Below are 27,946 nucleotides of genomic sequence, written 5' to 3'. Positions count from 1 at the left end.
GGAACCGGTGTCAGGTGCTTCGTGTTAGCGTACCTCCCCTTTGCCCAGTTCTGCAGAAAAAGTCAATAATTGCTGATTAAGACCTCAGGGAAACAGGATAACACCATGATTAGGAGTTTTCCATGTCCCTCACGAAAGAGGTATGTTATTTTATGCACTGATGATAGGATTTGGCCTATAAAAAGTATAATTAAATTTGTAGGGTACAGGTTCTGCTTTCTAAAAGGATTTTACCATAACCTAAGTTGCATTGGCTGCACCCTATTAATGTAACTGATAAGGAAGATAATTTGGAACAGGTCACAAGTTACAGTGTTTTCCCCAATAATTTAAACATTTCCTAACTCTTTTGTGTGTGTGTGTGTGTGTGGTTTTGTTTTGTTTTGTTTTGCTATTTAGCAGTGCAAGATATTCAAAGAACACTTTAGGAAGAACACAGTCCGTGAAAGATGTAAGTTATCTTTTTATGTTTTAATGTAATTTTCTCATAATTGACAATTCAAAATAACATTTTGTGGGGACCTCAGAGTTTTGTAGACTTCACTTGGTAAGCTCAATGTTTGTTGTAGTGAAAAACTGTATTCCTTTCGCTCACACTTTTTTTTTTAATATAAAGGAGAAAATGACCTTTGTGAACATTTTAGAACCTCCTTTTTTCTGAGCCTACGTTTTATTTTCATTTACGTAATTGACATCATGTAAAAATTGTACAACTTTCTATATTTTGCTTTTTTGACTTAAAGCCATTACTCCATGTTTCAACAATTATTTACGATTTCATGAAATTCCACTTAGTCCGCATTAGTTTTAATTTTCTTTAGGATAGAGTCTTAGAATAAATAAACATATGTTAAAGGCAGGTGCGTTTCTTTAACACTCTTGATAGCTAATTCCAAATTCTTTTCCAATGGCTTGTCCTGTTGGCACCGGACTTCACATCGTGTATGATAACTGCCTATTGTTCAGGTCACCAAGCAGTTGAGAGTTCTTTCTGCTCTCTGTTCTGCTTCTGGCTTCCTCTGTCTTAGGTGGTCTCTCTCTACACTGTGTCCCCAACCCTCAGAAGATGGTTCTTTTCCTCTCTCTGAAACCCTGGGATACCTCTGCAAGATTTTGCCCAGTGCTCTGCTCCCACCTCAGCCTTGGACCACTGGTTCTTTGGTTGTCTTTCTCGGCTTTCCTGCCCGGCTGCTCTGCCCTTGGTCACTGAAGTCCAGTGTGCCTTGGGGGGATTTTGCTTAGCTCATTAGCCCTGTTCCCAGCCTTCCTTAGCTGACAGTCCAGAGTGCCCGGAATGGATTTCTTCCGCTTTCCTGTCCTCCCTCCGCAAGGAAGCTGCCTTATGCCTGGTGGGGGCCCCTTTTGCCTTAGGGTGGAAGATCTGCCAGCTCTTTTCTGGCATTCCACCCCCAAGCACTCCAGGAATGATTCTTTCAGTGAGGGGCTATGAGTGGTAAAGTTTTTGTTTTGCCAGTTTTGTTTCTTCATCTTTATATCTTACAGAATTGTCTTTTTGTCATATCTGATAATAGTATCCTTCCACATTTTCCAGAACTACTATGGAAGATTTTCTCCTATATGTTTTCATCTTTCGTTAGGATTTGGGGTAGCAAACCTTACGGGCTTGTTAGCATATTGAACTGGAAACCTGGTGTGTCTCCTTTAGTCAGTTTTTACCCCTGAGTCTCAGAACTACTTAGGAACTTTCAGATATATGGAAATATTTCTGGGGAGAGGGCCCATTGCTTTCCCTAGGTCAAGGGTCTAGGCAAACTACGGCCTGTGGGCCAAATCTTTTTTTTTTTTTTTTTAACTTTAAAATTTTAATTTTTTTGTTTGTTTGTTTAGAGACAGAGTCTCACCCTGTTGCCCAGGCTGGCATGCAGTGGTGCGATCATAGCTCACTCCAGCCTGCAACTCCTGGGCTCAGGCAATCTTTCTGCCTCAGCTTCCTGAATAGCTGGAACTACAGGCTTGTGTCACCACACCTGGCTAATTTTTTTTTTTTTATTTTTTGTAGAGGTGGGGGTCTCGAACTCCTGGCCTCAAGTGATCCTCCTGCCTCAGCCTCCCAGAGCACTGTGATTACAGGCATGAGCCACAGTTCCCTGTCACCTATGTACAGCCATGCATGCTAAGAATGATTTTTATATTTTTAAATGCTTGAAATAAAATAAAAATATGACATGTGAAAATGATATGATGAAATTAAAATTTCAGTGTCCATAAGTCAAATTTTATTGGAGTATATCCATGCACGTTCTTTTTTGCATTGTCACTGCCTGCTTTCACTCTGCAATGGCAGAGTTAGTGGGCACAACAGAAACCTTTGGCCTGCAAAGCTTAAAATATTTACTCTCTGGTCCTTTATAGAAAAAGTTTGCCAGTCCCTGCCTTAGATTATCAAAGGAGTCTGTTTCCCCAAAAAAGTGTTAAGAATTGCTTCTTTATTTATTTATTTGAACTGATGCATTATAATTGTGCCTGTTTATGGGCTATAATTTGATGTTTTGATACATATCTATGTTGTATAATGACCCAGTCAGGGTAGTTAGTGTATCTGTCATCTCATGTATAAGGATTGCTTCTTTGGGCAGCAGTGATAGCAAGAATATCCTTGTTAAATAAATCAGCTTTGTAATGTTCTTTGTGAGGGCCAATTCAGTGACTTTGACTTTATTCACTTTTAGAAAACTGGTCAAAAGCGCAAGCCTTCTGATGTGTTCGAATTTCCTGTTGATTCTGATAGCTCAAGCATTGGCAGGCTGGGTGAAAATGAGAAAGATGAAGAACCTTATGAAACCTTTGGTTAGTATTTTAAATTTTTACCCTAACGTGACTTTAAAGGAACAAAACATGGCCTAGATACAGTAAAAACATGGAAGTATCTTCAAATATAAAAATCAGTTGTCTATATATAAATATTAATATAATGTTCTGGGGAGCACTTGGATAATTTGAATCAATTTCTCTCACTTCTAGCTATGTTAAAACTAAGAACGTTATCAAAGTAGAATTCTTCTAGTAGTGTGTGTTAACTGCAATCACCTAGGGACACTTATAGTGCTTTGTAACAAGAGACGTATAAAATATATTTCTTACTCCATTCCAGCAATTGGTAGAGCCATTAACTTGAGGAGAAGAGTTGGATAATTTTCTCAGATCTTAAGCTCACTGAGGCAGGGGATGCTTCAGGAGAGCCGGTGGGAGAGCGTCACCTGTGTTCTCTGTCGTCTGAGGGGACAGGGTCGGTGCCCGGCTGTCCCAGAGTGTGTGACCTGTCCAGGTGGACTGCTGCTCTCACTGCATGTCATTGGCCACACCAGACGCCAAAAATGATGCAGAGAGTGTCAAGCGCCCCTACATCTAGAACAGTAGTAGTCAGACGTTTTTGCTGGAATAAGTTTTAAAAGAATTTTGAAAACTTAAGTACTCTCTCATATTTTTCATTTGGCTTCTGAAAATTTTCAGTCTAAATTTTTGTTAATAAAAGAAAATAATACATTTTATAAGATGAGAAGTAATCATCACCAGAATATATCTTTTATTATGACTTAATTACGTTTTAATTACTTATCTAAAAGAAGTTGAAATCTAAAAGATCTGAATCTGAAAGAAATCCCATAATTTAAAAAATCGAGATGTAATTCATACCCTATAAAATTCAGCCTTTTAAAGTATACAGTTCATTGGTTTTTAGAATATTCGCAAAGTTATATGACCGTCACCATAATCTAATTCCAGAATATTTCTGTCACGCTAGAAAGAAACTCTGTACCCATTAACAGTCGCTTCCTGTTCCCCCTTCCTTCAAGCAACCGTAGATCTATTTGCTGTCTCTACGGATCTTCCATTTCTGGACATTTCATATAAATGGAATCATAGACACTGGTCCTTTGTCACTGACGTCTTTCACTTAATCTAGTGTTTTCAAGGTTTATCCATGTGGTAGCATGTATCTATTTCATTCCCAAAATTTTTTATAGCTCAGTAATATTCCATTGTTCGGATATACCAGTTTGTTATTCATTCATCAGTTGATGTACATTTGGGCTGTTTCTACTTTTTGGCCATTATGAAAAATGCTGCCATGAACATTCAGGTACCAGTTTTGTGTGGACATGTTTTCAGTTCTTTTGAGCATATACCTAGCAGTGGAATTGCTGAGTCTTATGGTAATTCTGTTTTTAACTTTTTGAGAAACTGTTTTACAAAGCAATGCACCACTTTACATACCCACAGCAACATATGAGAATTCCAGTTTCTCCACATCTTCACTAAAACTTGTTGTTATCTGGCTTTTTGATTCTAGCCATCTTAGTGGATATGAAGTGGTATCTCATTTGAGTTTTTTTGTGTGTATAATAAAATATACATAACATAAAATTTACCATTTTAACCACTTTTAAGTGTACATTTCTGTGGCAGTTAAGTACATTCACATTGTTGTGCACCCATCACCACCATCCATTTCCAGAACCTTTTCCGTCTTTCCTAACTGTGAAACTCTACACCTGTTAAACGCCAACAACTCATTCGCATCTCCCCCCCAGCTCCTGGCAACCACCGTTCTACTTTCTGTTTCTATGAATTTGACTATGTTGGTAACCTCATGTCAGAGGAAGCATGCTGGACTCGGTGGCTCACGCATGTGAGGAGGGTGAGGCAGGAGGATTGCTTGAGGCCAGGAGTTTGAAACCAGCCTGGGCAGCATAGTGAGACCCGTCTCTTAAAAAAAAAAAAAAAAATCAGCTGGGCATGGTGGCGCATGCTTATAGTCTGAGCTATTTGGGAGGTTGAGGCAAAAGAACTACTTGAGCAATTCGAGGCTACAGTGAGCTATGATTGTGCCACTGTACTTGAGCTTGGGCGACAGAGTAAGACCCTATTTGTTAAAAAAAGAATGGGGGGGAAGCATACAATAACAGTTGTACTTTTGTAACTGGCTTATCTCATTAAGCATAACCTCTTCAGGGTTCATCCATGTTGTAGTATGTGTCAGAATTTCCTTTTTAAAAGCTGAATAATCTATTGTATGTATAGACCATATTTTGTTTATCCATTCATGTGTTGATGGCCCCTTGGGTTGCTTCCACCTTTTGACTATTGTGAACAGTGTTGCTTTTAACATGGATGTACAAATATCTGTGTGAGTCCTTGCTTTCCTCTCTTTTGGGTATACAACCCAGAAATGGAATTGCTGGGTCATGTGGTAGTTCTGTGTTTAATTTTGTGAGGAATCGCCATTTCCACAGTGCCTGTACCACTTTACATTCCCACCAGCAAGGTACAAGGGTTGCACTTTCTCAACATCATTGCCTATACTTGTTTTCTTTTTTGTTTTTGTTGTTGTGTTTAATAGAGATGGAGTCTCACTCTGTCACCCAGGCTGGAGTGCAGTGGCACGATCATGGCTTACTGCAATCTTGAACTCCTGGCCTTACGCAATCCTCCCGCCTCAGCCTTCTGAGCTGGGATTACAGGTGCAAGTTGTTTTTTGCTTTTTGTGATAATAGCTATCCGAAGCTTAGGGTGTTAAGTGATGTGTTGTGGTTTTGGTTTACATTTTCCTAATTACTAATGATGTAACGCACCTTTTCAGCGTGCTTATTGGCTATTTGTATAGCTTCTTTGAAGTGTCTGTTCAAACCCTTTGCTCATTTTTAAATTGGGTTCTTTGTCTTTTTGTTGTTAAATTATAAGTCCAACTTGTGTGCCTGGTTCATGTGAAGATTTGGGATTGGTCTATTTCTCTTTCTTCATATTATTCATGGCAGTAGAGTAAATAAATCCTTTTGCTTAGTTGAGGGCAATACAAAGTATATTACTAACTTTAAAAATTGTGTGGTTGGTATATTCTTTATTTAAGCATCTGTTTATTTGAAAAAATGCCATTGAGATTTGCACTGTCAGGCTAAAATTTGAGCATGAAGAAATGGTTGCCTGGCTCTTGCCAGACCCCCCATAGCAATTCAACTCTGTCACTGCTGGCCACGGCTTTTCCCCTAAGCTCTCCACCCCTGCCGTAGTCCTGAGGGGCATCCCTTTTGTTTCTCCTCTTTCCTGAGTGGATAAGAGCATCCTCCTCCTCTTAGCATCCCCTTTCTATACCTTTCCATCAAGGCCATTTGCCCTCCTCCTCTTCCTCATTCAAGGTAACTTGTTATGCTGTCTAAGGGTTCTGGTGATCTGGAGAGAAGTGGAGAGGAAGGGGAAGTGAGGGAGGCCTGGAGTCTCTCCCCAGGGGGCCATTCATTCACAAATACTGAGTGGCCACCATGTGCTACGCACTTTGTGAGGTGATAGAGTCACAGGAGTGGACAACCACTCGAAGCTTAGAGAGTTTATAATTAATGCAGTGGTCTCCCAAATACAGTGTAAGGTACTCAATAGGGGTGAGGAAAGAAAATGGTAGACTTCTTATTTATATTGTTTTTGTATCTCATTAAAAAAATTTATGTATAACATATAAGTACAGTAATATAGGTTTAAAAGTTATAAATATCCCTGTACTTATTGGTGATATGGTTTAAGTTTTATTGGTGAGGTATGGGATCAAAATATTTAGGATGTGGCCTAATTGATTTTTAGTTAGCCATTTAAATAAAGACTTTTATACTCCATTGCATGGGAACAATCTTAAATATTACCTAAACAACCAGAATTTTAAAGTTGTACTTTTTTTTGTCTTTTGAAGATCCTCCTTTACACAGCACAGCTATATATGCTGATGAAGAAGAATTCTCCAAACATTGTGGGTTATCTAGTCCTTCAATTCCTCCAGAAAAAATAGCAAGAAGAAGGTACAGTTATATTTCAACCATTTGTTTATTTATGGTTAATGGGATTTCTGAGGAACTCTTTAAGATAGAAGCTAATAAAACTAAAGCTTTTTAAGATCTTTTGAGCCAACTTGTTAAGTGTTTCTTCAAGAGAACTGCTGCCTTTTAGGGGCTCCCCATTTCCTGTATGGCTGCCATAGAAGGCCCCTGTGCCAGTTTGGATCCTTGAGTGAGTAGACGCTAAGGCAGTCAGGCATGGAAGAGGTTTACTAGTAACGTCTGTGAAGGTTAAAGTTGGAAGAAGCAGCACTGGGCAGAGTTGGCTTCAAATGGAGCTACGGCACTTACGGTTCTGACCAGCCTTCTGGGGAATCTCGCGGAAAGGGTCACTGTTAAAGGAGGCCTGCGCCGGGCAAGTGGCCAGGCCCCAGTGCTCACCAGGCTTAGTTACTGGCTGGAGACGGCCCGGTGCTGCGTGGGCTTGCTGGCTCTGCACGGGAGGCTGTCCACTCACTGTAGGGAGATCTGTGCCGTGTCCTGGATGGCTGTCTCCCAGCCTCTCTGGTCACATCCTTTGACTTCTTCCTACACTATCTTTTCTTGAAAAATAGATTGTGTCTGTATTCTGCAGTTTCTCGAACATGCCAGGCTTTACACTACCATGCTGTTACATTCACTTTTCCTTCTGCTTTAAATACCCTTCCTTCCCCATACTTGTGTTCCTGGAAAAGTACTTCCACAAGTCAGCTCAAGTGTCATACCCACGGTGCCTTTCCTAACCCCTCAGCCATGATCCGTATCATCTTCTCTGTCTGATGTTTGCTGAGTCCTCACTCTACGCTATCTTTGGCCTTCCTACTAGACAGTGAACCCTTTAAAGGAAAGCCTTACGTTTTTAAGGTAATATTATTCACCATACTTTGCATTTTGAGACTGGTGTTAAATAAATGTATTGAATTAAATGAAAAGATGAAAGAATTTTCATCTCCCATGAGAAGTTGAGGTTATTTTTTTCGTTTTCAAAGGATAAAAGAAAGTATTTCCATTTTTATCACCTGATGATGGGCCTCATGGATTAGATTTTAGTGCAAATAATGGCCCATACTCCTGGGACTGGTCACTTGGAGGAAGGTGTAGTTCTCAGACACGACCACAAGGTGCTGCAGTAGCGGAACACTGGTACTTGCTTGCCTGGGTGACCTGGCATGGCCTGGGTGTCGGCAGACGTGGGAGACAGCCAGTAAATCTGGGAAGGTGGTGGCTTGCATGTGACAGCAAAGTATCTCCTCATTAAATTGAGTCTGCTTTCATATCGGACAAACAACTTATAGAAGACATGTAAATAAAAATGGAGTGTGTGCAAGATATTGATGGCTTGTTCTTTGGTACAGTTTGAACACTTCTGAAAGTGAAGCAAGTGAAAACGAATCTGTAAAAATTAGTGCAAAAAAGGTATGTAGGAGTGTTCTCTCTTCTATCTTAATTTATAAGAGTTTAAATTATGTTTTGATTGGATGCAAATAGAGAAAATGTTCTGTAAAATATTCATTTCCAGATAGATTGGAAGTAGATAGAAAAAATATTCTGTAGCAATGTTTTTCGTAGAGAAAGTATGTTATGTTTTAGAAGATACTTTTACATTTTATAGTAAAAAGCAAGATATTTTTATATCTGAAGTGTTTTTCATTAAAGAGGTCTCAAATCTCTTTATACTTTGTCAGTTTTCATAGCATGCGTGGAATATGTTTAGGTTGTGATTTACCAAGGCAGAGTGAGTTGTTGGGAGTGTAGATTTGTAGCTCTTTAACCTAGGTTTTTTGTCCTAGGCACTAATTATGTTGCCATCTTCCTATTATGTTCACTTTTGAAGTTTAGAAATGAGAAATAATGGACTTCATGGTTTTCTACTTTTCTTAGTAAGAATTATCAGCAGTTGTATTTCCTACACCGGTAATGCTGTTTTCTTCACATAGCTGGGAAGAAAATGCAAGCCCGTTAGAGATGAGTCTGACAGCACTGAAGAAAATGATGTGAGAAGAAAAGTTAAATTAGCAGAGAAAATAATTACACAACATGAAGCTATTCCAACTACAGCATCTTCAGACCTTTCAGAGAAACCAGCTGAATCGGTCACTCCTAAAAAGATAGGACCACTTACTGCCCGGCCCTCTGTTGAAAAAGAGACCCTGGCAACAGAAAATCGACCGGTAAGAAGGTGTCTGCCATTCCCTTGGAGAGGAAAAAAAGTTTATTGAAAAATGTGTGAGAGGAAAATATAAAGCATTTTCTCTCTCCCCTTCAATCTTTTAAAAGATAAATTTTATATTTTTCTTAACATAATAAAAATACATGTTTAATAAAAATAGCCTCCAAAAGAAGCTGACAAATCAGGAAGAGGGAGGGGGAAGGGTAGTGGATGCGTGTAGAATACTCACCAAAGGCGTTTTTCTAGTCTACGCCAAGCCAGGTTTTTCAATCAAGTTACTAAGCACTGTGGTCAACACTGTCCCACCAACAGAGATGGTGCAAGAGGGGCCCGTGGTCCAAAGGGGACTGTGCAGCCTGGAGGGCACACCCCTACGTCCGCCCCACTGGCAAGTGGCCACAAGGGTGGTCTTGCACAAACCCCCAAATTTGTTCCCGCCCACCTGGGTCCTTTGCCCACCACCCTGTGAAGGCTAATACACTACGACAGCAGGAGTTGCGGTGGAGAAAGAGTTTCATTTCGCAAGGTGCTAGGCAAGGAGAGGGGAGTAATTTCTCAAATCTATCTCCTTGAGAATTTGGGGGGGGCTAAGATTTTTAAAGGTGGTTTGGTGAACAAAGGGCTAGGGAAGTGGGTCTGCTGATTGGCTGGGGGTGAACTTACAGAGTTGGGAAGCAGAAATTGTCATCTTGGCTGAGACATTTCCTGGGTAAATGGTTGCAGGATGCAGAGCTTGTTGGCTCGGTTCCCACGTGTGGCCACTAGTCTGGTTGATGTCAGTGGGTTCCCCGAATGCAGAGTCTGGAAGACATCTCAGACCAGTCGTAGGTTTTGCAATAGTGATGTCATCTATAGAAGTGATTGAGAAAGTCATAAATTTTGCACCTGTCAAGGAGATGTGACCATAAGCAGCGGGCAGTCGTAGCAGTAGGGAAGTTAGGGAACAGTGGCTAGTTAACTTTTATAGAAATCAGACTTTTATCACTATTCCTGCCTTACGGCCTTAAATTGTTTTAATATAGACAATTTCACTGGGTTGGACCTTGATGGGGGTGGTAATAATACAAGTCATCTTAGAATCTGCTTAGCACAAACTCCAGTCTGTGTCTCAGTGGTGGATCTGGTCAGAGGTTGCTTTTAGGCTTCGTTTAGGGTATGTCTAGGGTAGGCCATACTCTAGGGCAGTATTTACAGAAAAAAATCCAAACTCTGTAAAATAATTTAAAGAGATTTATTCCGAGCCGAATATGTACGACCACAGCCTGGGGACCCACACCCAAGAAGTCTTAAGCATGTGGTCTTGCTGTGGTTGGGTTACAGTTTGGTTTTATACATTTTAGAGAGAAAGGAATTGCAGGTAAAATCATAAATCAGTACATGGAAGGTGTACATTGGTTTGGCCTAAAAAGGCAGGACATTCGAAGCAGGAGTTTACAGGTTATATATGGGTTTAAAAATTCTTTGATTTGTAATTGGTTAAAGAAATGAAGTTTTATGTAAAAGCTTGGACTGTCTTAAGATAAGGAAGTCTGTTAATCAGAGACAAAGCCCCGATAAACCTACTCAAGTGATCTCAAGCAAATTGGTGGCCTGCAGGTGATTTAGCCTTTGCTCTGCATGGCGTTACGTCCTGTTTATAATTTAGTATCTACTGTCCAAGGCATCCAACCTTGCTTCCCTTTGTGGCCATGAGCTCAGTTTTAAGGTTTTTCTGGGGTCCCCTTGGCCAAGAAGGGGTCCGTTCAGTCTCGAGGTGTGAGGCTCAGGATTTTATTTTAGTTCACAGCAGTGTTTCTCGATTCTTTTGCATTCTTGCATCCCTAAGAGACCTTTTTAGACTTCTTTCCCCCTTCCCTCACAAATACAATTAAATTTTAATCCTACAAGTGTACTGTGTGTCTGTTTATATACTGGGTCACAAACCATTTTAATATCGAAGTTTTGTTTGTTTTTTTTTTTCAACTCCTCCCCCCCTCCCCAAGAACCAGTTGTTGCCCTGTTGGAACAATATTGACCTGAGCACGCTAAGTGTGGTCTTTCTGCTGAATAGCTGGGTGTGAGGTCTGCATTTTCTAACTTTCCCCAGTGCTGTTTGTCCTCTCTCATCTGTTACGTTGTTTCCCATGATAGTCGCTTTCTGGTAGACGTTATGTCTCACCCAGCACATGGACAGTGCTCAGTCAAGGACTTTGGGGTAGCTTCCCGACCAAACGCCCACGCTCCCCCCCCCCCCCCCCCCGCCCCCCGGGCAGCTTATTCCAGGTGCCGCCTCCGCTGAGTGGGATTTCCATGCTCTGCATGGACTTGCTTGCTGTGCCCCCATCTAGAAACTGTATGTGTGGGGAGGTGGCATTCCTGGGGCTCACCTTCTGGGTTTCCCTTTTTTTAGTCCCTTTTTTTAGGGAGCTCAGTCTTGTGTTGCTGTTGTCCTACGCCTAAAGAAAGTTGCCACTCCCAACCCCCACTTTATGGTTGTTTATGGCAAGAGAGCTAGTACAGAAGCTGTTGCTTCATCACAGCTGGGAGCAGAAATTTCAGCTGATTACACACATGGTTATCTTAAGTAATAAAAGTTCAAGTTCCTCCAAGGCAACGATTGTTGTAAGTCAACTGAAAGTGTTATTTTCTTTTTATTTTGTGATGGTTTTATTTAATTTTTTGCAATATTTCCTTATATTAATTTAGATAATTTATATTAATACAACTATTAATTTAGAACTAAATATGAATTGCTAAAGTATTGAATGGCAGTGTTTGATAACACTGTCTTAATCTTTATGTTTTAAGAGAAAGAAAACTTAATAAAAACCTATGCTTTTTCTTGTAGAAAACTCAGGAAAAAGGGAAGATGTCTCGTGGCACAAGGGAGAAATCAAGTAGTGAAACTACAGACTCAGGTACAGAACGGTATTTTATACTTTGTCACTCATTCAAGAATTCCATGAGAAAAAAAACTCTATTCTTAATTTGTGAAACTAGTAAATTGTAAATGCGTAAAATTGCCTCTTTTAGAAATTAAGAATATGTGACTTTGGAGTAACATTTTTTTTCTAACATTTTGTCATGAAAATTTTCAACATACAACAAAGCTGGAAAAATGTTTTAGTATATATTCATATATCCATCACTTAGATTTTACAGTTAACATTTTATTATACTTGCTTTGTTACCTATCTATCCACTAATCCATTTTAATTTTTTAATACATTTTAAAATAAATTAGATGTCAGTACTGAAATACTTCAGCATGCACATAATTAACTAGAGTCCAATGTTTGTTTACACTGTTTTGTTTGAATGTAAATGTATATACTGTTACAGCAAGTGTTACAGCGGGTGGTATCGAGGACAAACTGAGCAGCACACGGAGAGTCGGAGAATCAAGGCTTATTCGCCAGCAGGCTCAGAGGGGTCTCACCACCAAATTCTGAGCCTCGTCTCCCAATTTTTCCCACTTCTATTAAGTTGGGGTGGTCCGAGGGGTGGGGTCTCAGGTGACTAATGCCCGCCAGGTAATGGGTTTAGTGTTATGCTGATGTGCCAGGTAATAGATTAGTTGATGTGCCAGGTGTTAGGTTAGTGTTATGCTGATGCGAGTCTTCCACGAGGGATGGGGGTCTCAGGTGGCTGCTGTGCCAAGTAATAGATGGGGGTTTTTCTTATCAATACAGCACAGTGAAATGCCCAACTCTTAAGTGTATAGTCAATTGAGTTTCAGGAAATGCAAACACCTGTACTATAGTTTTGCCTATTCTGGAATTTCATATAGATGGAATCACATAATATGTACTCATTTTGTTTATTGATTGTTTTATTTTTATCCACTTTCTGTCAAAGGAAACATAGTATGTACTTTTGTATAGGTCTTCTTTCAATTCTTTCACTCAGCATAATTTTTTTTTTTTGAGAATTCATCCATGTTATTTTGTGTGATTTTTATTCCATTGTATGATTATACCATAGTTCATCCAGTCTCTTACTGACAGACAACTGAGTTGTTTTTGGGTTTTGGCTATTATGAATTAAAGCTGCTATGAACATTCTTATACACATGTTTTTGTGAACATGTTTCCATTTCTCTTAGTTAAATAAAAAGGAGTGAAACTGCTGAGTCATAGGGTAGGCATATGTTTAATTTTACAAGAAACTGCCAGACTTTGGAAACTATATTCCAAAGGTAGTTGTATAATTTTATATTCCCACCAGAAGCTGCACAATTTAAAATGTTATTAAAAATATAATGAATGGCTTCATAGGAGGTATAATTTCTGGTGTTCTGTTGCACAGTGAGGTGGCTGTGGTTAACATTATTGCATTGTGTATTTCAAAATAGCCAGAAGAGAGGATTTTGAATGTTCTTACCATAGAGAAATGATAAATGTATGAGGTGATGGATATGCCATAATAAATACCTGGATTTGATTTTTATACAATGTGTACATGTATCAAAACTGTCCTCTGTAAATATGTACAATTATTATGTGTCAATTAAAAACAAAAAAAGAATCCAGGGCCTCCAAAAAAATAGATGAAAAGGAGACATCTGCTCTCCACCCCTGACTTGCAGCACCTAAATATCTAGAAAAACTCAAGGCTAACAAAGCTGGCTTTTGAGGGAAAAAAACTAGAATAATCCTATGACTATCAAATTCAATCAGTAGTTAAAAATCTTTCTATAAAAACAAACTAACAAAAAATGCCCAGTTCCAGATAGTTTTATAGGTGAGTTTTAACAGACATTTAAGGAACAGTTAATTCTGATCTTAATGACAATGACACGGAAAGGTAGACCAGAAAGAGGCCCATGCATATGTGGAAACTTGATGAGTGCATGACAAGGACAGGCTTGCTGCTCAGTGGACTTTTCCCTGTAGAGAAATGAAATGAGACCTCCCTCTGACTGGCAGCATAAACAAAAAAGCAGTTCTAGGTGAACTGATGACTTAAATGTCACAGGTGAAATTGGACAGTTTTTACAGAAAATATAGGAGTATTAATAAAAAGGCAACCTCGTAAAAAAATGGGCAGATGACACCAACAGATTTTTACAGAAGAGGAAACAGTAAAACATTTGAAGGGTGTCCATTCCTAATTACAGATTATAGTTACAATGAGACACCTTTTTGCACCTACTAAATTGGCAAATAGTTTAGTGTCTCAATTCCAAATTTAATGAAGATGTTATCAGTGGGAATCCTGCACGGCTGCAGGTATAAAGAGCTGTAACCACTTTAAAAATCATTTTGGCATCTCTCTTGTAAAGTTCAAAATAGGCAGACTTCGAAACCTAGCAGTCGCTGTGGGTGTATTTACTAGAGAAATTCTTGCGCGTGTCCATGAAACGTGTACGTGAGTGCTCCTAGGACTACCTGTGGCGCTAGCAAAATACTGAAAACAGCCTATCACAGTAGAACTGATAGATGAAGGAATCGTGGTATATTTGTGTGATGGAATGGAATACAAAAGCAAAACCTTTGCTGGTCTATTAACAAATATAAAAAGATCAAAAACATGCAAAACTAAACTCTGCATCACTTAGGAATATATTCACATTTGGTACAGTTATAGTGAAGAATAACATAATAAACACAAAATTCAGAATGGTAGCTACTGACAAGGTTGGCAGGGGATGCATTCTAGTGGGGATATGCAGGGTGCTTCATTCAGTGTCTTGTTGATGTTTCTTAAGCTGTACTGTGGTCCCAGGCATGTCCCTTTTATTATTCATCTTTATATATTACACACAAAAATGTTCTTGGTGTATAAAATAACTCATAATAAATCACGATGCCAAAATTAAAAATGTTAAATAAGAATGGATAGGTTAGATAGAATGGTTCTTAATTAAACTCTAGCTAGACACAGTGGCTCACACCTGTAATCCTAGCACTCTGGTGGGCCGAGATGGAAGGATTGCTTGAGTTCAGGAGTTCGAGACCAGCCTGAACAAGAGTAAGACCCCATCTCTACCAAAAAGAACAAAAAAAATTAGCTGGGCGCAGTGGCTCGCACCTGTCGTCGCAGCTACTTGGGAGGCTGAGGCAGGAGGATCACTCGAACCCAGGAGCGTGAGGTTGCAGTGAGCTATGATGATGCTGCCGTCCAAAAAAAAAAAAACCCAAAAACTTATTAAAAAATCTTTCTATTAACCCTGAGAGCATAAGTAAGATTTTATTTGGACCGATAAGATCTTCAGATATTGTGTCTTTTACGAAAACAGGACTACGTTTTACAGATTTTTCTAGAAGTCCTGGTGAGCTGAGCTTAGGTAAGCAGGGATCTGGGACCCAGGGGTAGCGGCTGCACTGGGGTGAGCAGTGTCGTAGGTTTGGCCCTGGATGCATTGTCTTGGTACCTTTTACTAACTTATGTTCCTGTTTCTGTTTTGTAAATAAATAGCAACAAAAACAACGGAATGTTTACTGTGTGCCAATCATTCTACTGAATGTTTAATGTCATCCTTTTTCTAATCTTTATAATAAACCTATGAGGTATAGGTGCTATTTCATATTTTCTCCATTTTTGAGAAAATTGCGATTAGATCAAAAAACTTGTCTGAGCTTGCACAGCTGTAAGTGGACTCAGCCAGTGTTTCAGGTGTGTATTAACACATCAACTACCCCAAAACTTAGTGATTTAAAACGGTGCTCAGAAAACGATTGTCTGCAATCCAAATTTGGCCCATTGTCTGCTCTGAAAATAAACTTTCATTGGACCACAGCCAGAGTCACTCGTTAGTGTATTGTCTGTGGCTGCTTTCATGCTGCGGTAGCACCGTTGAGCAGCTGGCCCACAAAGCCAACAGTATTTACTGTCTGACAGTTTTCAGAAGTAGTTTGCCAACCCCTGATGCACAACAACCATTTTATTTGCTCACGATTTTGCTTTGTGCAATCTGCTCATTTGGTGCCTGAGCTGGGGTGAAAGGTCGAAGGGTCTCTGTTAATATGTCTGATGCCTTGAGCCCCCTCATGTGACCTCTTTTCATGTGGCTAGCTTGAGCTTCCCTGTCGTCTGGTAGTCAGAATTTCACATGACAGTTGACTTCCAGGAGGGAGCATTTCAGGAGGTGAAAAGCGGCAGAAGCTGCAGATCTCTTAAGACCCGGCCTTGGAAGTTGCACGGTATCACTCCGTATGTTCTTTTATTCAAGCCAGTCCTGGGGCTGTCCCAGGTTCAAGAGGAAGGAAAATAGGAAAGGGTGGCAAAGAATTTGTGGCTGTTATTAATCCACCACAGCCAAGAGTTGTGCTCAGGTCGGTGTGAATCCGAGATGAACTCTCGGCATGTTTATCGGTTTTGCAGTATTAAATAAGAAACTAATTATGGAAGAAGAGTGGACTGTCCTTTCAATGAATCATGTTAACAGTATATAGAAAATTTGAGCATGCTTTAGAAATTGACTGATTATAACACCATACAAATGTATAGTAATTTATAGTTTTGTAAATAAAAGGCAGAACATGTTTTATTTCTTCCATTTAATTGAGGAAACTGAGCCCCTAGAAGGTTAAATGATCTGCCTAAGATCTCATAACTAGTAAGGAAGAAGTTCAAACTAGAACCTAGGTCTTCAGATTCCTGTCCAGTATATTACTGTGTATTACTATAATTATTTAAAGTAATACACTGAGTGATCTTGATGTAGTCTACACATGGCCTAATAGATTAAAATTCAGCAAATATAGCTTACAAAGAGGGGCCTTATCTCCAGTAGTGTTGATAACAGCAGACCATTCAGTAAAGGCACCTCAAGGTAATTAAAAGGCAGCAGTGCTTTTTGGTTGCTTCAGAAATGGGAGAACCAACAAGATAGCAGTTAGAGTATAGACAGGGGTTTGTGAGACTGTGCCCTGGGATAGGAAGAAGTAAGTAGTGAGTCCTATCCAATTCTTCCGCTATAGCTATCTTTTACAATTTGGTGGGACTGTTTTTGTTTCAGGCTTTTAGAACCCTGGACCTACAGCAAAATCAGTATATTAAATTGACTTATCTTAATATTCTAGATACTTCCAACCTTGTAAATATCTGGTGTCTAGAAGGAAAGAAAACCAGTGATATCATGGAGTTGGATATCGTTTTGCCTACATTTGAGAAAACCCTCCTACAGTATAAGTAAGTCTTTTGATATTACGATGTGTGCACCTAATAAATTTCCCTTGTCAGAAATTTTTGCTCATCCCACAGTTTTTGATATGTATTATTTCACTAACATGGTGAAATAGTTTTAGATATTTTTACATTTTCATTATAACTTTAATCCTTTGCATTATTAGAGTATGTTTTTCTATGTCCAAATATGTGACTTTTTAGTTTAAATTTTTGTATTAACCTTCTATCTTAAATACGTGGTGGTAAAAGATCATAGTCTGGTGATACCTTTTTTTTTTTTTTTTTTAATTTTGAGGCTTTCTTCACGGTCTAGCATATGATTATGTGGAATCCCTAATTGTTGGATCTACTTAGAATGTCTAATTATTGGATCTATGTGGAATCTGTGATTATTCAGTTTTTCCTGGTACTTCTATCAATTTGTGCTATATATCTTTAGAGATTATTGGGAACATCATGTTTAAAAATTCTGTCTTAAAGACTGAACATTTTATCATTATGTAGTGACCCTCTCCATTCCTAAACATGCTTTTAGGAATGTTAAGATCTACTTTACCTGATGCTAATTTTTGTCATTAGCTTTCTTTTGTGAGCATTTGCCAGACTTTACATTATTTTTAATTTCTTTTACTTCCAATCCTGTGTGACCTTAAACCTTAATGTTTCTTATATTTTTATTTTTATTTTTTTTAATTATTATGAGTACATAATAGTTGTATGGGTACATGTGATGTTTTGATACAGGCATACAATGTGTAATAATCAAATCAGGGTAATCAAGGTATCCATTACCTCAAGCATTTATCATTTCTTTGTGTTAGGAACATTTCAATCCCACTCTTATTAGTTATTTTAAAGTATGCCATAACTTACTGTTGACTGTAGTCACTTTGTTATGCTATCAAATATTATTCATTCTAACTATATTTTGCAGCCTCTGAATCTTTTTAAATCCTATGTGTCTTTTTTTTTTTTTGAGACAGAGTCTCACTCTGTTGCCCAGGCTAGAGTGAGTGCCGTGGCGTCAGCCTAGCTCACAGCAACCTCAAACTCCTGAGCTCAAGCGATCCTCCTGTCTCAGCCTCCCGAGTAGCTGGGACTACAGGCATGCGCCACCATGCCCGGCTAATTTTTTTTCTATATATATTTTTAGCTGTCCATATAATTTCTTTCTATTTTTTAGTAGAGGTGGGGTCTCGCTCTTGCTGAGGCTGGTCTCGAACTCCTGAGCTCAAACGATCCGCCCACTTCGGCCTCCCAGAGTGCTAGGATTACAGGCGTGAGCCACCGCGCCCGGCCCTATGTGTCTTTGAATTTCAACTGTTGAGTTTAGTCCATTAACATTTATTGTAATTATCAATATATCTGGAACAGTATATTAATATATTGTTTTTACTTTAAAGTTTTTGTTCTACTCTTTGATATTTTTAATCCTTTTTAACTTAAAAGAAGTGCATTTATAACTCCTCACTTTTTTTTTTTTTTTTTGAGACAGAGTCTCACTCTGTTGCCCGGGCTACAGTACCATGGCATCAGCCTAGCTTACAGCAACCTCAAACTCCTGGGCTCAAGCGATCCTACTGCCTCAGCCTCCCAAGTAGCTGGGACTACAGGCATGCGCTACCATGCCTGGCTAATTTTTTCTATATATTTTTAGTTGTCTGGCTAATTTCTTTCTAGTTTTAGTGGATATGAAGTCTCACTTTTGCTCAGGCTAGTCTCGAACTCCTTCGAGTGATCCTTCCACCTCGGCCTCCCAGAGTGTTAGGATTACAGGCATGAGCCACCACGCTCGGCCTCCTCACTTTTAATATTAGAACTTTGGCATGAGCTCCTATCCCTTGGTCTTTTTTCCATTTCTCCCACTCCAAACTACATCATGTTTATGACACCTGGAGACTTTTAATTCTGGATTAAGGTAAATAAAACTTCCTCTTTTATTGTCTTATAGTAGCCATCCTAATGGGTGTAACATGGTATTGTGGTTTTGGTTTGCATTTCCCTTGTGATTTGTGATTTTGAGCATCTTTTCATGTGCTTGATGGCCATTTGTGTATCTTCTTTGGAGAAATGTTGGTTCAAGTCCTTGCCCATTTTCGATGAGATTGTTTGGATTTTTGTGGTTGAGTTGTAGAAATTCTTTGTATTCTGGATATTATCCTCTTACTGTAATAGATAAATGATTTGTAAATATTTTCCTCTGTCCCATGAGCTGCCTTTTCATTCTTTTGTTTCCTTTGTTGTGCAGAAATTTTCAAGTTTGATGTAATCCCATTTGTCTATTCTTTTGTTGCCTGCACTTTTGGTGTCATATATAAGAAATTATCGCCAAATCCATCATGAAGCTTTTCCTCTACATTTTCTTCGAGTTTTATAGTTTTGGGTCTTATGCGTAGGTCTTTAATCTATTTTGAGTTAATTTTTGTATGAGGTAAAGATCCAACTTCATTCTTTTGCATGTGGATATACAGTTTTCCCAGCACCATTTGTGGAAGAGATTATCCTTCTCCATTGTGTAGCCTTGACACCCTTATTGAAGATCATAAGCCATCAGTATACATGAAGGTTCATTTCTTGGTTCTCTGTTTTGTTGGTCTGTGTGTCTGTCTTTATGCTGGTACATCCTGTTTAGATTACTGTAGTTTTAGTTATATGCTTGGAAATCAGAAAGTATGAAGCTTCTCGCTTTATTTTTCTTTTTCAAGATTTTTTTGGCTATTTGGGTTCCTTTGATATTCCATATAAATTTTAGGATTTTTTTTTTTTCTATTTCTATAGAAAATGCCATTGGGATAGCATTGAATCTGTAGATTGTTTGGGGCAGTATAGTCATTTTAACACTATTAAGTTTTCCAATCCATGGGCGTGGGATGTCTTCCCATTAATTTGTATCTTTAATTTTTTTCAGCTATGTTTTGTAATTTTCAGTGTACAAATCTTTCACCTCCTTGGATAAATTTATCCTAAATATTTTATTCTTTTTGTTATTGTAAATGGAATTGTTTTCTTAATTTCCTTTTTGGATTGTTTATTGGTAGTACATAGAAACACAACTCTTTCTTTTTGTTTGTTTTGTTTTTGAGATAGTTGTCTTGCTCTGTCTCCCAGGTTGGAGTGCAGTGGCACAATCACAGCTCACTGTAATCTCCACCTCCCAGGCTTAAGCAATCCTCCTGGCTGAGCCTCCTGAGTAGTTAGTACTATAGGCACACGCTACCACACCTGGCAAATTTTTAAATTTTTTTGTAGAGATGGGGTCTCACTGTGTTGCCCAGGCTGGTCTCAAATTCCTGGCCTCAAGCAATCCTCCCATCTCAATTTCCCAAAGTGCTGGGATTATAGGCATGAGCCACTACACTTGGACACACTGTTCTGTGTGTGTGTATTGATTTTGAACCTGGCAACTTTACTGAATTCATTTATTAGTTCTAACGGGCTTGTTTGTTTGTTTTGGTGGAATGGCCAAATTAACCTTCTGCCTTAGGAAACTAGAAAAAGCAGCAAATTAAATCCAAGGTAAGCAGAAGAAAATAAATAATAAAAATTAGAGCAAAAATCAATGAGATTGAAAATATGAACTCAGTGGAGAAAATCAACAAAATCAAAAGCTGGTTCAGTAACCTAGCCAAGCTAAGTAAGAGAAAAAGAGAGGACACAAATCACTAATATTAGAAACAAAATAGGGGACATCATTACAGATTGAACATTAAAAGGATAATCAAGGAATAATATGGACAACTCTATTCCCGCAAATTTGTTAATGTAGATAAAATAGACAAATTCTTTGAAAGCTATAGTCAGTCAAAATTCCCATAAGAATTTAAACAGACTATCTAAATAGGTCTATATCTGTCGAAGAAATTGAATTAATAGTTAATGACCTTCCCAAACAGAAATCACTAGTGGGCTTATTAGTGAATTCTACCAGACATTTAGGGAAGAAATTATACTAATACTCAGAAAGTTTCGGAAGACAGGAGCAGAGGGAATACCTCCTAACTCATATATGAGGCCAGCATTATCCTAATATTAAAATCTCATAAAGACATTACAAGAAAACAGACCAATATCTCTCATGAAAATAGATGCAGAAATACTCAACAAAATATTAGCAAATTGAATCCAACAATGTATAAAAAAGAACTATTTTCTTCAATGTTCCATGGAGGCAAAAAATGAAATTAAAAAAAAAGAAAAGAAAAAAAAAGAATTACACACCACAACCAGGAAGGATTTATCCCAGATATGCAAGGCTGGTTCACCTTTCAAAATCAATTAATGTAATACATCATATCAACAGGCTAAAGAAGAAAAATCACATGGTCATAGTAGATTCAGATAAAGCATTTGATAAAATCTAATACCCATTCATGATAAAAACTCAGTAAAGTAGAAGGGAACTTTAACTTGATAATATCTACCAAAAAACCCTTTACAGCTCACATCATACCTAATGGTGAGAAATTAGAAGCTTTCCCACTAAGATCAGGAACAAAACAAGGATGGTCCCCTCTTACCAGTCCTTTTCAACATCGTACTGGCAGTCCTGGCTAATGCACTAAGACAAGAAAAGGAAGTAAAAGGCATACAGCTTGGGAAAGAAGAAATAAAACTGTGTTTGTTGTCAGATGACATACAATGTCATCTATTAAGAAAATCTGAAAGAATTAGACCAAAAAAACTCCAGGAACTAGTAATTGATTACAGTAATGTTGCAGGATACAAGATAAATATACAAAAGTCAATTGCTTTTCTATATACCACCTATAAACAAGTGGAATTTTAAATTATAAATACAATACTGTTTATATTAGCACACCCCCTCGAATGAACTACTTGGGTATGAATTTAACAAAATATGTACAAGATCTATATGAAGAAAACTATAAGAAGAAGTAAATAAGTAGAGATATTCCATGTTTGTGGATGGGAAGACTAAATACTGTAAAGATGTCGGTTCTTCCCATCTTGATCCATAGATTCAATGCAATCCCAATCAAAACCCCTGCAAGTTATTTTTGTGAATATCAACAAACCAGTTCTAAAGTGTATATGGAGAGGAAAAAGACCCAGAATACCTAATTCAATATTAAAAGAGAAAAACAAAGTTAGAGGACTGATCTATTCAACATGAAGATTTAATATAAAGCTTCAGTAATCAAGACAGTGTGGTATTGTTGAAAAAATAGACAAATAGATCAATGAACAGAATAGAGAGCCCAGAAATAGACCCACACAGATGTAGTCAATGATAGTATCTTTGACAAAGAAGCATACGAAATACAGTGGAGATGAGTCTTTTCAACAAATGATGTTAGAACAACTGGACATACACATGCAAAAAAAAAAAATCTAGAACACAGACCTTACACCTGTCCCAAAAATTAACTCAAAATCAATTATAGACCTAAATGTAAAATGCAAAATTCTAAAACTCCTAGAAGATAACATAGGAGAAAATCCAAATGACCTTGGATTTGGCAACAATTTGATCATGACAGCAAAGGCACAGTCCATGAAAGGGTTGATAAACTGAACTTCATTAAAGTTAGAAATTTCTGCTCCACAAAAGACACTGTCAGGAATGAAAAGACAAGCATAGACATGGAGAAAATATTTGCAAAAAGTGATATATCTGATAAAGGTCTATTATGCAGAATATACAAAGAAGTCTTAAAACTTGACAGTAAGAAAACAAACAACCCGATTAAACTGGTCAAAGACCTGGCAGAGTGTGTGCTGCGGCACCAGCGCTGTAGGTCTGCCGGCCAGCCGTGAATGAGCCAAACTGGGAAAAGCACAGCCTCGCCACTAGATCTCTTCTTCCTGATGACAGGGACCTGAACCAGTGTCTTTGTTTGAGTCAGCTTTATAGTTTCTGAAGAACTAGAGTGCTGATTTATGGCCATTTACAGTTATTCTTGCAGGTGCTAACAGGCAAGGAGGGCGGAGGAAAGTCTGCTGGTGGTTTAGATCAAGTGGTAGGAAAAGCCTGGGATTGGCTGTAAGCATTTGCGGATCACTTGGTACTGTGAGCTTGGCCAATGTCAGGGAGTTAAGAGGACCTCATGCCAGAGGGCTCAGGGAAAAATATTTTTGTTCTTTTTCTTTCACTGAGACACGTTTCCAGTATTTTGTTTAAGCCTAAGGAAGGGTTGCAGGCTGAACTTTGCCATCTTAGATATTTTAAACAGTATATGCCAAATTGTGTGTGTATGTTTATGTGGTAAGCAAATGAAACACACCTTTCAAAATCCTTTATGGTACCTTTTTTTTTTTTTTTTAAACTCCTCTACAGACGAAGAATAGAATCCAAAATTTGTAAGGAAGCCATCGACAAATTTTATTTTAATGTTAAAGAGGAACTCATCAAAATGGTAAGCTCACTGACATAAATCTGTTGGTCTAAAAATTTTTTGACTAATCCTGACGCAGCATGCTACATGCAGTCTTAGAAAAGCTTGCATTTGCTGGCAATGTGGTAAGAAACTCATTAGAAATACCCATATTTCACAGAACTGTTTTTAAACTAAATATGTTACTATGTAAAGCTAATTTAACATTTAATTTTGGCAAATGCATGTGAATATTTGTTTTTTGTTTTGTGTAGCTTAAAGATGCCAAGATGTTGAAAAAGCTGAAAAGGAAGAATGCTAAGGTAAATCACTTGTGTGATTAGAGTCATAGTCATACACGATACTAACATACATAGAGTTAAGTAAATTCTTGACCTTGGGTTGTATAACCTTTAGACGTTATAAGATTTTTAAATCTTTCTAGTCAGGATGTTATTTGGTTGATCATGTGGTTGATCTGGCAAGTACTAGGCAAGCTAAGGAATGGTGGGGGTCCTAGTCACCTTTGTTTCCTAAAGCTGTGCAAACGTCTAATTATTTTTGTAATTGAAGACAGAAATTTCAGCCCTTTTTAATGTCCCCAAGTTGGCCTAAAAATGGCTATCAAGTACAATATGACCGCTTATGTGGATAAGTATTAAGTAATGTGTCTTTATTGCTTTTGTGGATGTCAAAAAGCAAAACCTTTTCGAATAAAGAACTGGTAAAAGAACAGGTAAATAAAAGAACAGGTACAAGGACAGCCTGGGAAGGACACTGGGTTAGGGATGAGGAGACCCTCATTTCTAGTCCTGGTTCTGCTGCTTCAATGTTGCGCCACCTTGAAAACTGTCCACCACGAGATGTGCAGCCGGGGACGAGCCAGCCGGCTCTAGACCCTCCCTCCTCGTCTGTAAGGCTGGACCAGATGACCTCAGAGGCGGGTACAGGGCTGGACAGCCAGCCCCACCTCTACATTTATTATAGAAATGAGCTTGAAATGTATACATTTTCCTTCCACTGATTATAAGCCTTAGATTTTTTTTGTTTTTCTTTCATTCAGTTTTAATCTTATTGGTCATTTCTGCATGTGGTCACATTCTGTCTGAAATGGAATCTTAGGTAGTCCCTAAAAGTGACGGCTGAGTTAGTAAAATTTATGATATTGAAATGTTCTTTCTAAAATACAAAGTGTATCATGGCACTTCCCTGCCTCGGTATTTTCCTAGCACACCTAGATAAAATCTCCCAGTTCTCACCTTAGAGGTCACAGGGTCTAATGAGGACCTGGCCCCCACCTTCCTCTTCAGAGTTGCCCTGAAGTAGATGTCCCTGCTGTTCTTTTCCCTTATAGAACATGTCACAAGTTGTCATCACGTACTGTTTATAAGTAATGTCTGTCTTCCCCATTAGACCAGAGTCCCATGGCGGTAAGAATTGGCTCTGTCTTGTTTCCTACTGTACTTTAATACCTGGCACAGTGTACCTGAGAGTGCTAATATTTACGAAATTCATTTAACACAGAAATGATTGTATTACTTAGATGATTTCAGGTATCGAAAAGAAGAGGCAGCGTTTAATTGAAGTCCAAGATGAACTGCTTCGGTAAGATAATATCTCCAAATCCTGTTTGAGAACTTACTTAGAAAGATACAATTGTGTCATTTGGGGGAGTAATGTTTGCTGCCCTGTCATATTAAAGCCCCTGGCCATCTTTGAGGTCGGATGCTCAGTGAAGGGTGGCCACGCTGCCTAGTTGCAGAACCCTTAGCAAAGGAGAATTCAGCACTGATCTGTCTCCTAACAGATGTCTCAGCCCTGGCCTGGGAGGCAGCCTAATTAGAATTTTAATGTGTAGACTCTAGAATTCCACTGCCTGGGTTTGAAACCACACTCTGCCATTTCCTGGCTATGCAACCTTGGGTGAGTTACTTAACCTCTGAGTGCCTCAGTTCACTCTTTTGAATATAGACATACTACCTACACCTCACAGGGTTTTGTGGGAATTAAATGAATAAATACGCAGAAAGTGCTGAGCATTAAGGGGTACTAGGTGCTGTTATACTTATGTCATTTGTTTTTGGAAAAATATTTTGGTTTTAGGTTAGAGCCACAGCTGACACAACTACAAACAAAATATGATGAACTTAAGGAGAGAAAGTCTTCTCTTAAGAATGCAGCATATTTCTTATCTAATTTAAAACAACTTTATCAAGATTATTCAGATGTTCAAGAGAAAGAACCAAAAGTAAAGGAAACGGTAACTCTGATTTTTACTCTTTACTGTGCTTCCCAGCGTGATCAAGGGCATTTACGTGCTAGAATACCAGAGGCTTTGAGGAAAGATACAGGCAGATGCAACATGAGTCCACCCAAAACAGCATCACTATACAGCAGCGAAGATTTGTTATACCCTCACTTTTCTTAGCTATTTAATGAAGGCTAGAAGAGTAGGAAAAAAATCCAGAATCACTGATTTTGTTTTTTTAAGGTATTTACACTTCAGAGAACTGAATTTCGTCAAGGGAAGTATATACCTTGTGTATAAGTCTCAGTTAACGCCACATCCTGCTTTATGAGACCACTCAGACATGTTTGGAAGACACTCTTTTGTTCTTTGTCTTCTTTGTACCTTGTTCAAAGTATCTTTTGTATCTGAAAAGCCATTATCCCGTATAAACAGTGTGATTTTAGAAATTGAGAAACAAAACATAATAGTCGGAAAAAATGTGGAATATTATTGTTTTAATAAATTTTGTAGTTGCTTCTGGGTTTGTACTGCAGGCCGTCCAGCAAAGATTAATAGAAATGTTTACATTATAGAAAAAAGTGTATATTTCTATACCTAATATTTTATATAAGATATATATAATCAAATATAATGTATACATGTATCTTATCATCAGATTTGTATTCTAAATTCAATTTTATGATTTTGACACTGATCTAATTCTCCTGAGCCTAAGGTTTATATTATGGATCAGGAAATAGAATAGTTTTGTTTTTTGGTACTTAACTAGTTTTATGCTTATTATTTGGAGTTCGGGATTTATTAAATTTGGAGAAATTAATAGTATCATTAATTCAACTTCAACATAATTTGGTTAAAACTGAGAGTGACTCTGCCTTGTTTGGAATGTGCCGCTCTTAAGGAGCCTCCTAGTCTTTGCATGCCCAGTAGCTTGTACTTCTATTGTAGCATCTGTCCTTTTGCCTTATAGAGTGTAGGTATTTGGGTATATGTCCTACCTTGTTTCCTAAACATCTAGCACCCCCCAAGTGGGAGTTATTCCCTTACCCCTCCCTGAGAGTGGGTGTCCATGGCATCTTGGAAACATTAGGCTCTCAGATATTTAAGTTGAATTCTCTAGTAACATGGTAAGTTGTATGGCAGGAAAAAATCATGAGTTGGATTTTGTGTTCTATTTCTTGTTGGGTTTGCATTCCAATTTTGTCTTTAATCATTAACATCTGGATTGGCAACCTTTAAGACATTAAATTGATCTTCCCCAAAACTAATTTTTCTAGATGATGGACATTAGGTTTCTCTTTTTTTGTTTGTTTTGAGATAGAGTCTCAAAAAAAAAAAAAAAGGGTAGGGTAGGGTACAGTGGCATCATAGCTCACTGAAACCTCAAATTCTGGGCTCAAGGGATCCTCCTGCCTCAGCCTCCCAAGTAGATGGGACTACAGGCACGTGTCACCACACCCTGCTAATTTTTTCTATTTTTAGTGGAGACAGGGTCTCACTCTTGCTCAAGCTGGTCTCAGACTCCCGAGCTCGAGCAATCCTCCTGCCTTGGCCTCCCAGAGTGCCAGGATTGCAGGCATGAGCGACTGCACCTGGCCAGATGTTTGTTTTTTCTTATGAACTTTTATAGACCTGGTATTCCTGTTCCATCAGTTCTTATAGTAAAAGTAAAACCTACCTTGCAGTTTTTTGTGTTTTAAAATAGACACGAGATCAAGCAGACCCCACAAGCAGAGTGGCCCAAACCAAGTCTTGACCTGTCTCAGGCATGATTTTCTCTTTTAAATAATTTAAACAGTTCTCTGAACCAACTAGTTGTTTGGGATGAGATCAGTTCAGGCTTTGCTGAGCAGTTCCCTTGCAAGTTTATATTATCAATTATGTCCTAAGGAAATGGATAAAAACCACCTTTCTCAATGGGCCTAGTTTAAAAAATGAAAGTATTATAGTTGATGGAAAGCTCTATAAAAATGGGCATTGGTTATAAGACTGAACTATGTAAAGCCAGCGTTATAAAAGTTTTTGATACTTGTTAATCTAAATTATTTTGTTTCAACAGTATGATTCATCTAGCCTTCCAGCTCTGTTATTTAACACAAGAACTGTTTTGGGGGCTGAAAACCATCTGCAAAATATCAACCATCAATTAGAGAAACTCCTTGACCGAGAATGAAAAGACCAGTCTACTAAAATGTGCCTGTATAAAGATGAGTCTCATGCTATTGTCTGTTACCTTCTGAAACTGTACTTTTACAAATAT

General features: G+C 38.3%; 1 protein-coding gene across 1 annotated transcript; it reads left to right on the top strand.

Moving 5' to 3' along the window:
* Positions 1–401: 401 nt before the first annotated feature.
* CENPU (centromere protein U) lies at positions 402–27,859 on the top strand. Its single transcript, XM_069493249.1, has 12 exons — positions 402–451; positions 2,691–2,808; positions 6,698–6,803; positions 8,174–8,234; positions 8,756–8,989; positions 11,816–11,885; positions 16,995–17,103; positions 23,399–23,477; positions 23,711–23,758; positions 24,979–25,040; positions 25,539–25,695; positions 27,746–27,859. Exons 6-12 carry the CDS (start codon positions 11,837–11,839, stop codon positions 27,857–27,859), a joined length of 618 nt encoding a protein of 205 aa, XP_069349350.1. The 5' UTR covers positions 402–451; positions 2,691–2,808; positions 6,698–6,803; positions 8,174–8,234; positions 8,756–8,989; positions 11,816–11,836.
* Positions 27,860–27,946: the final 87 nt, after the last annotated feature.

This window comes from Eulemur rufifrons, chromosome 18 (assembly GCF_041146395.1).
Source record: "Eulemur rufifrons isolate Redbay chromosome 18, OSU_ERuf_1, whole genome shotgun sequence".
NCBI lineage: Eukaryota > Metazoa > Chordata > Mammalia > Primates > Lemuridae > Eulemur > Eulemur rufifrons.
The sequence above is the reverse complement of the archived record's forward strand: the minus strand, read 5'-3'. Positions and strand labels throughout refer to the sequence as shown.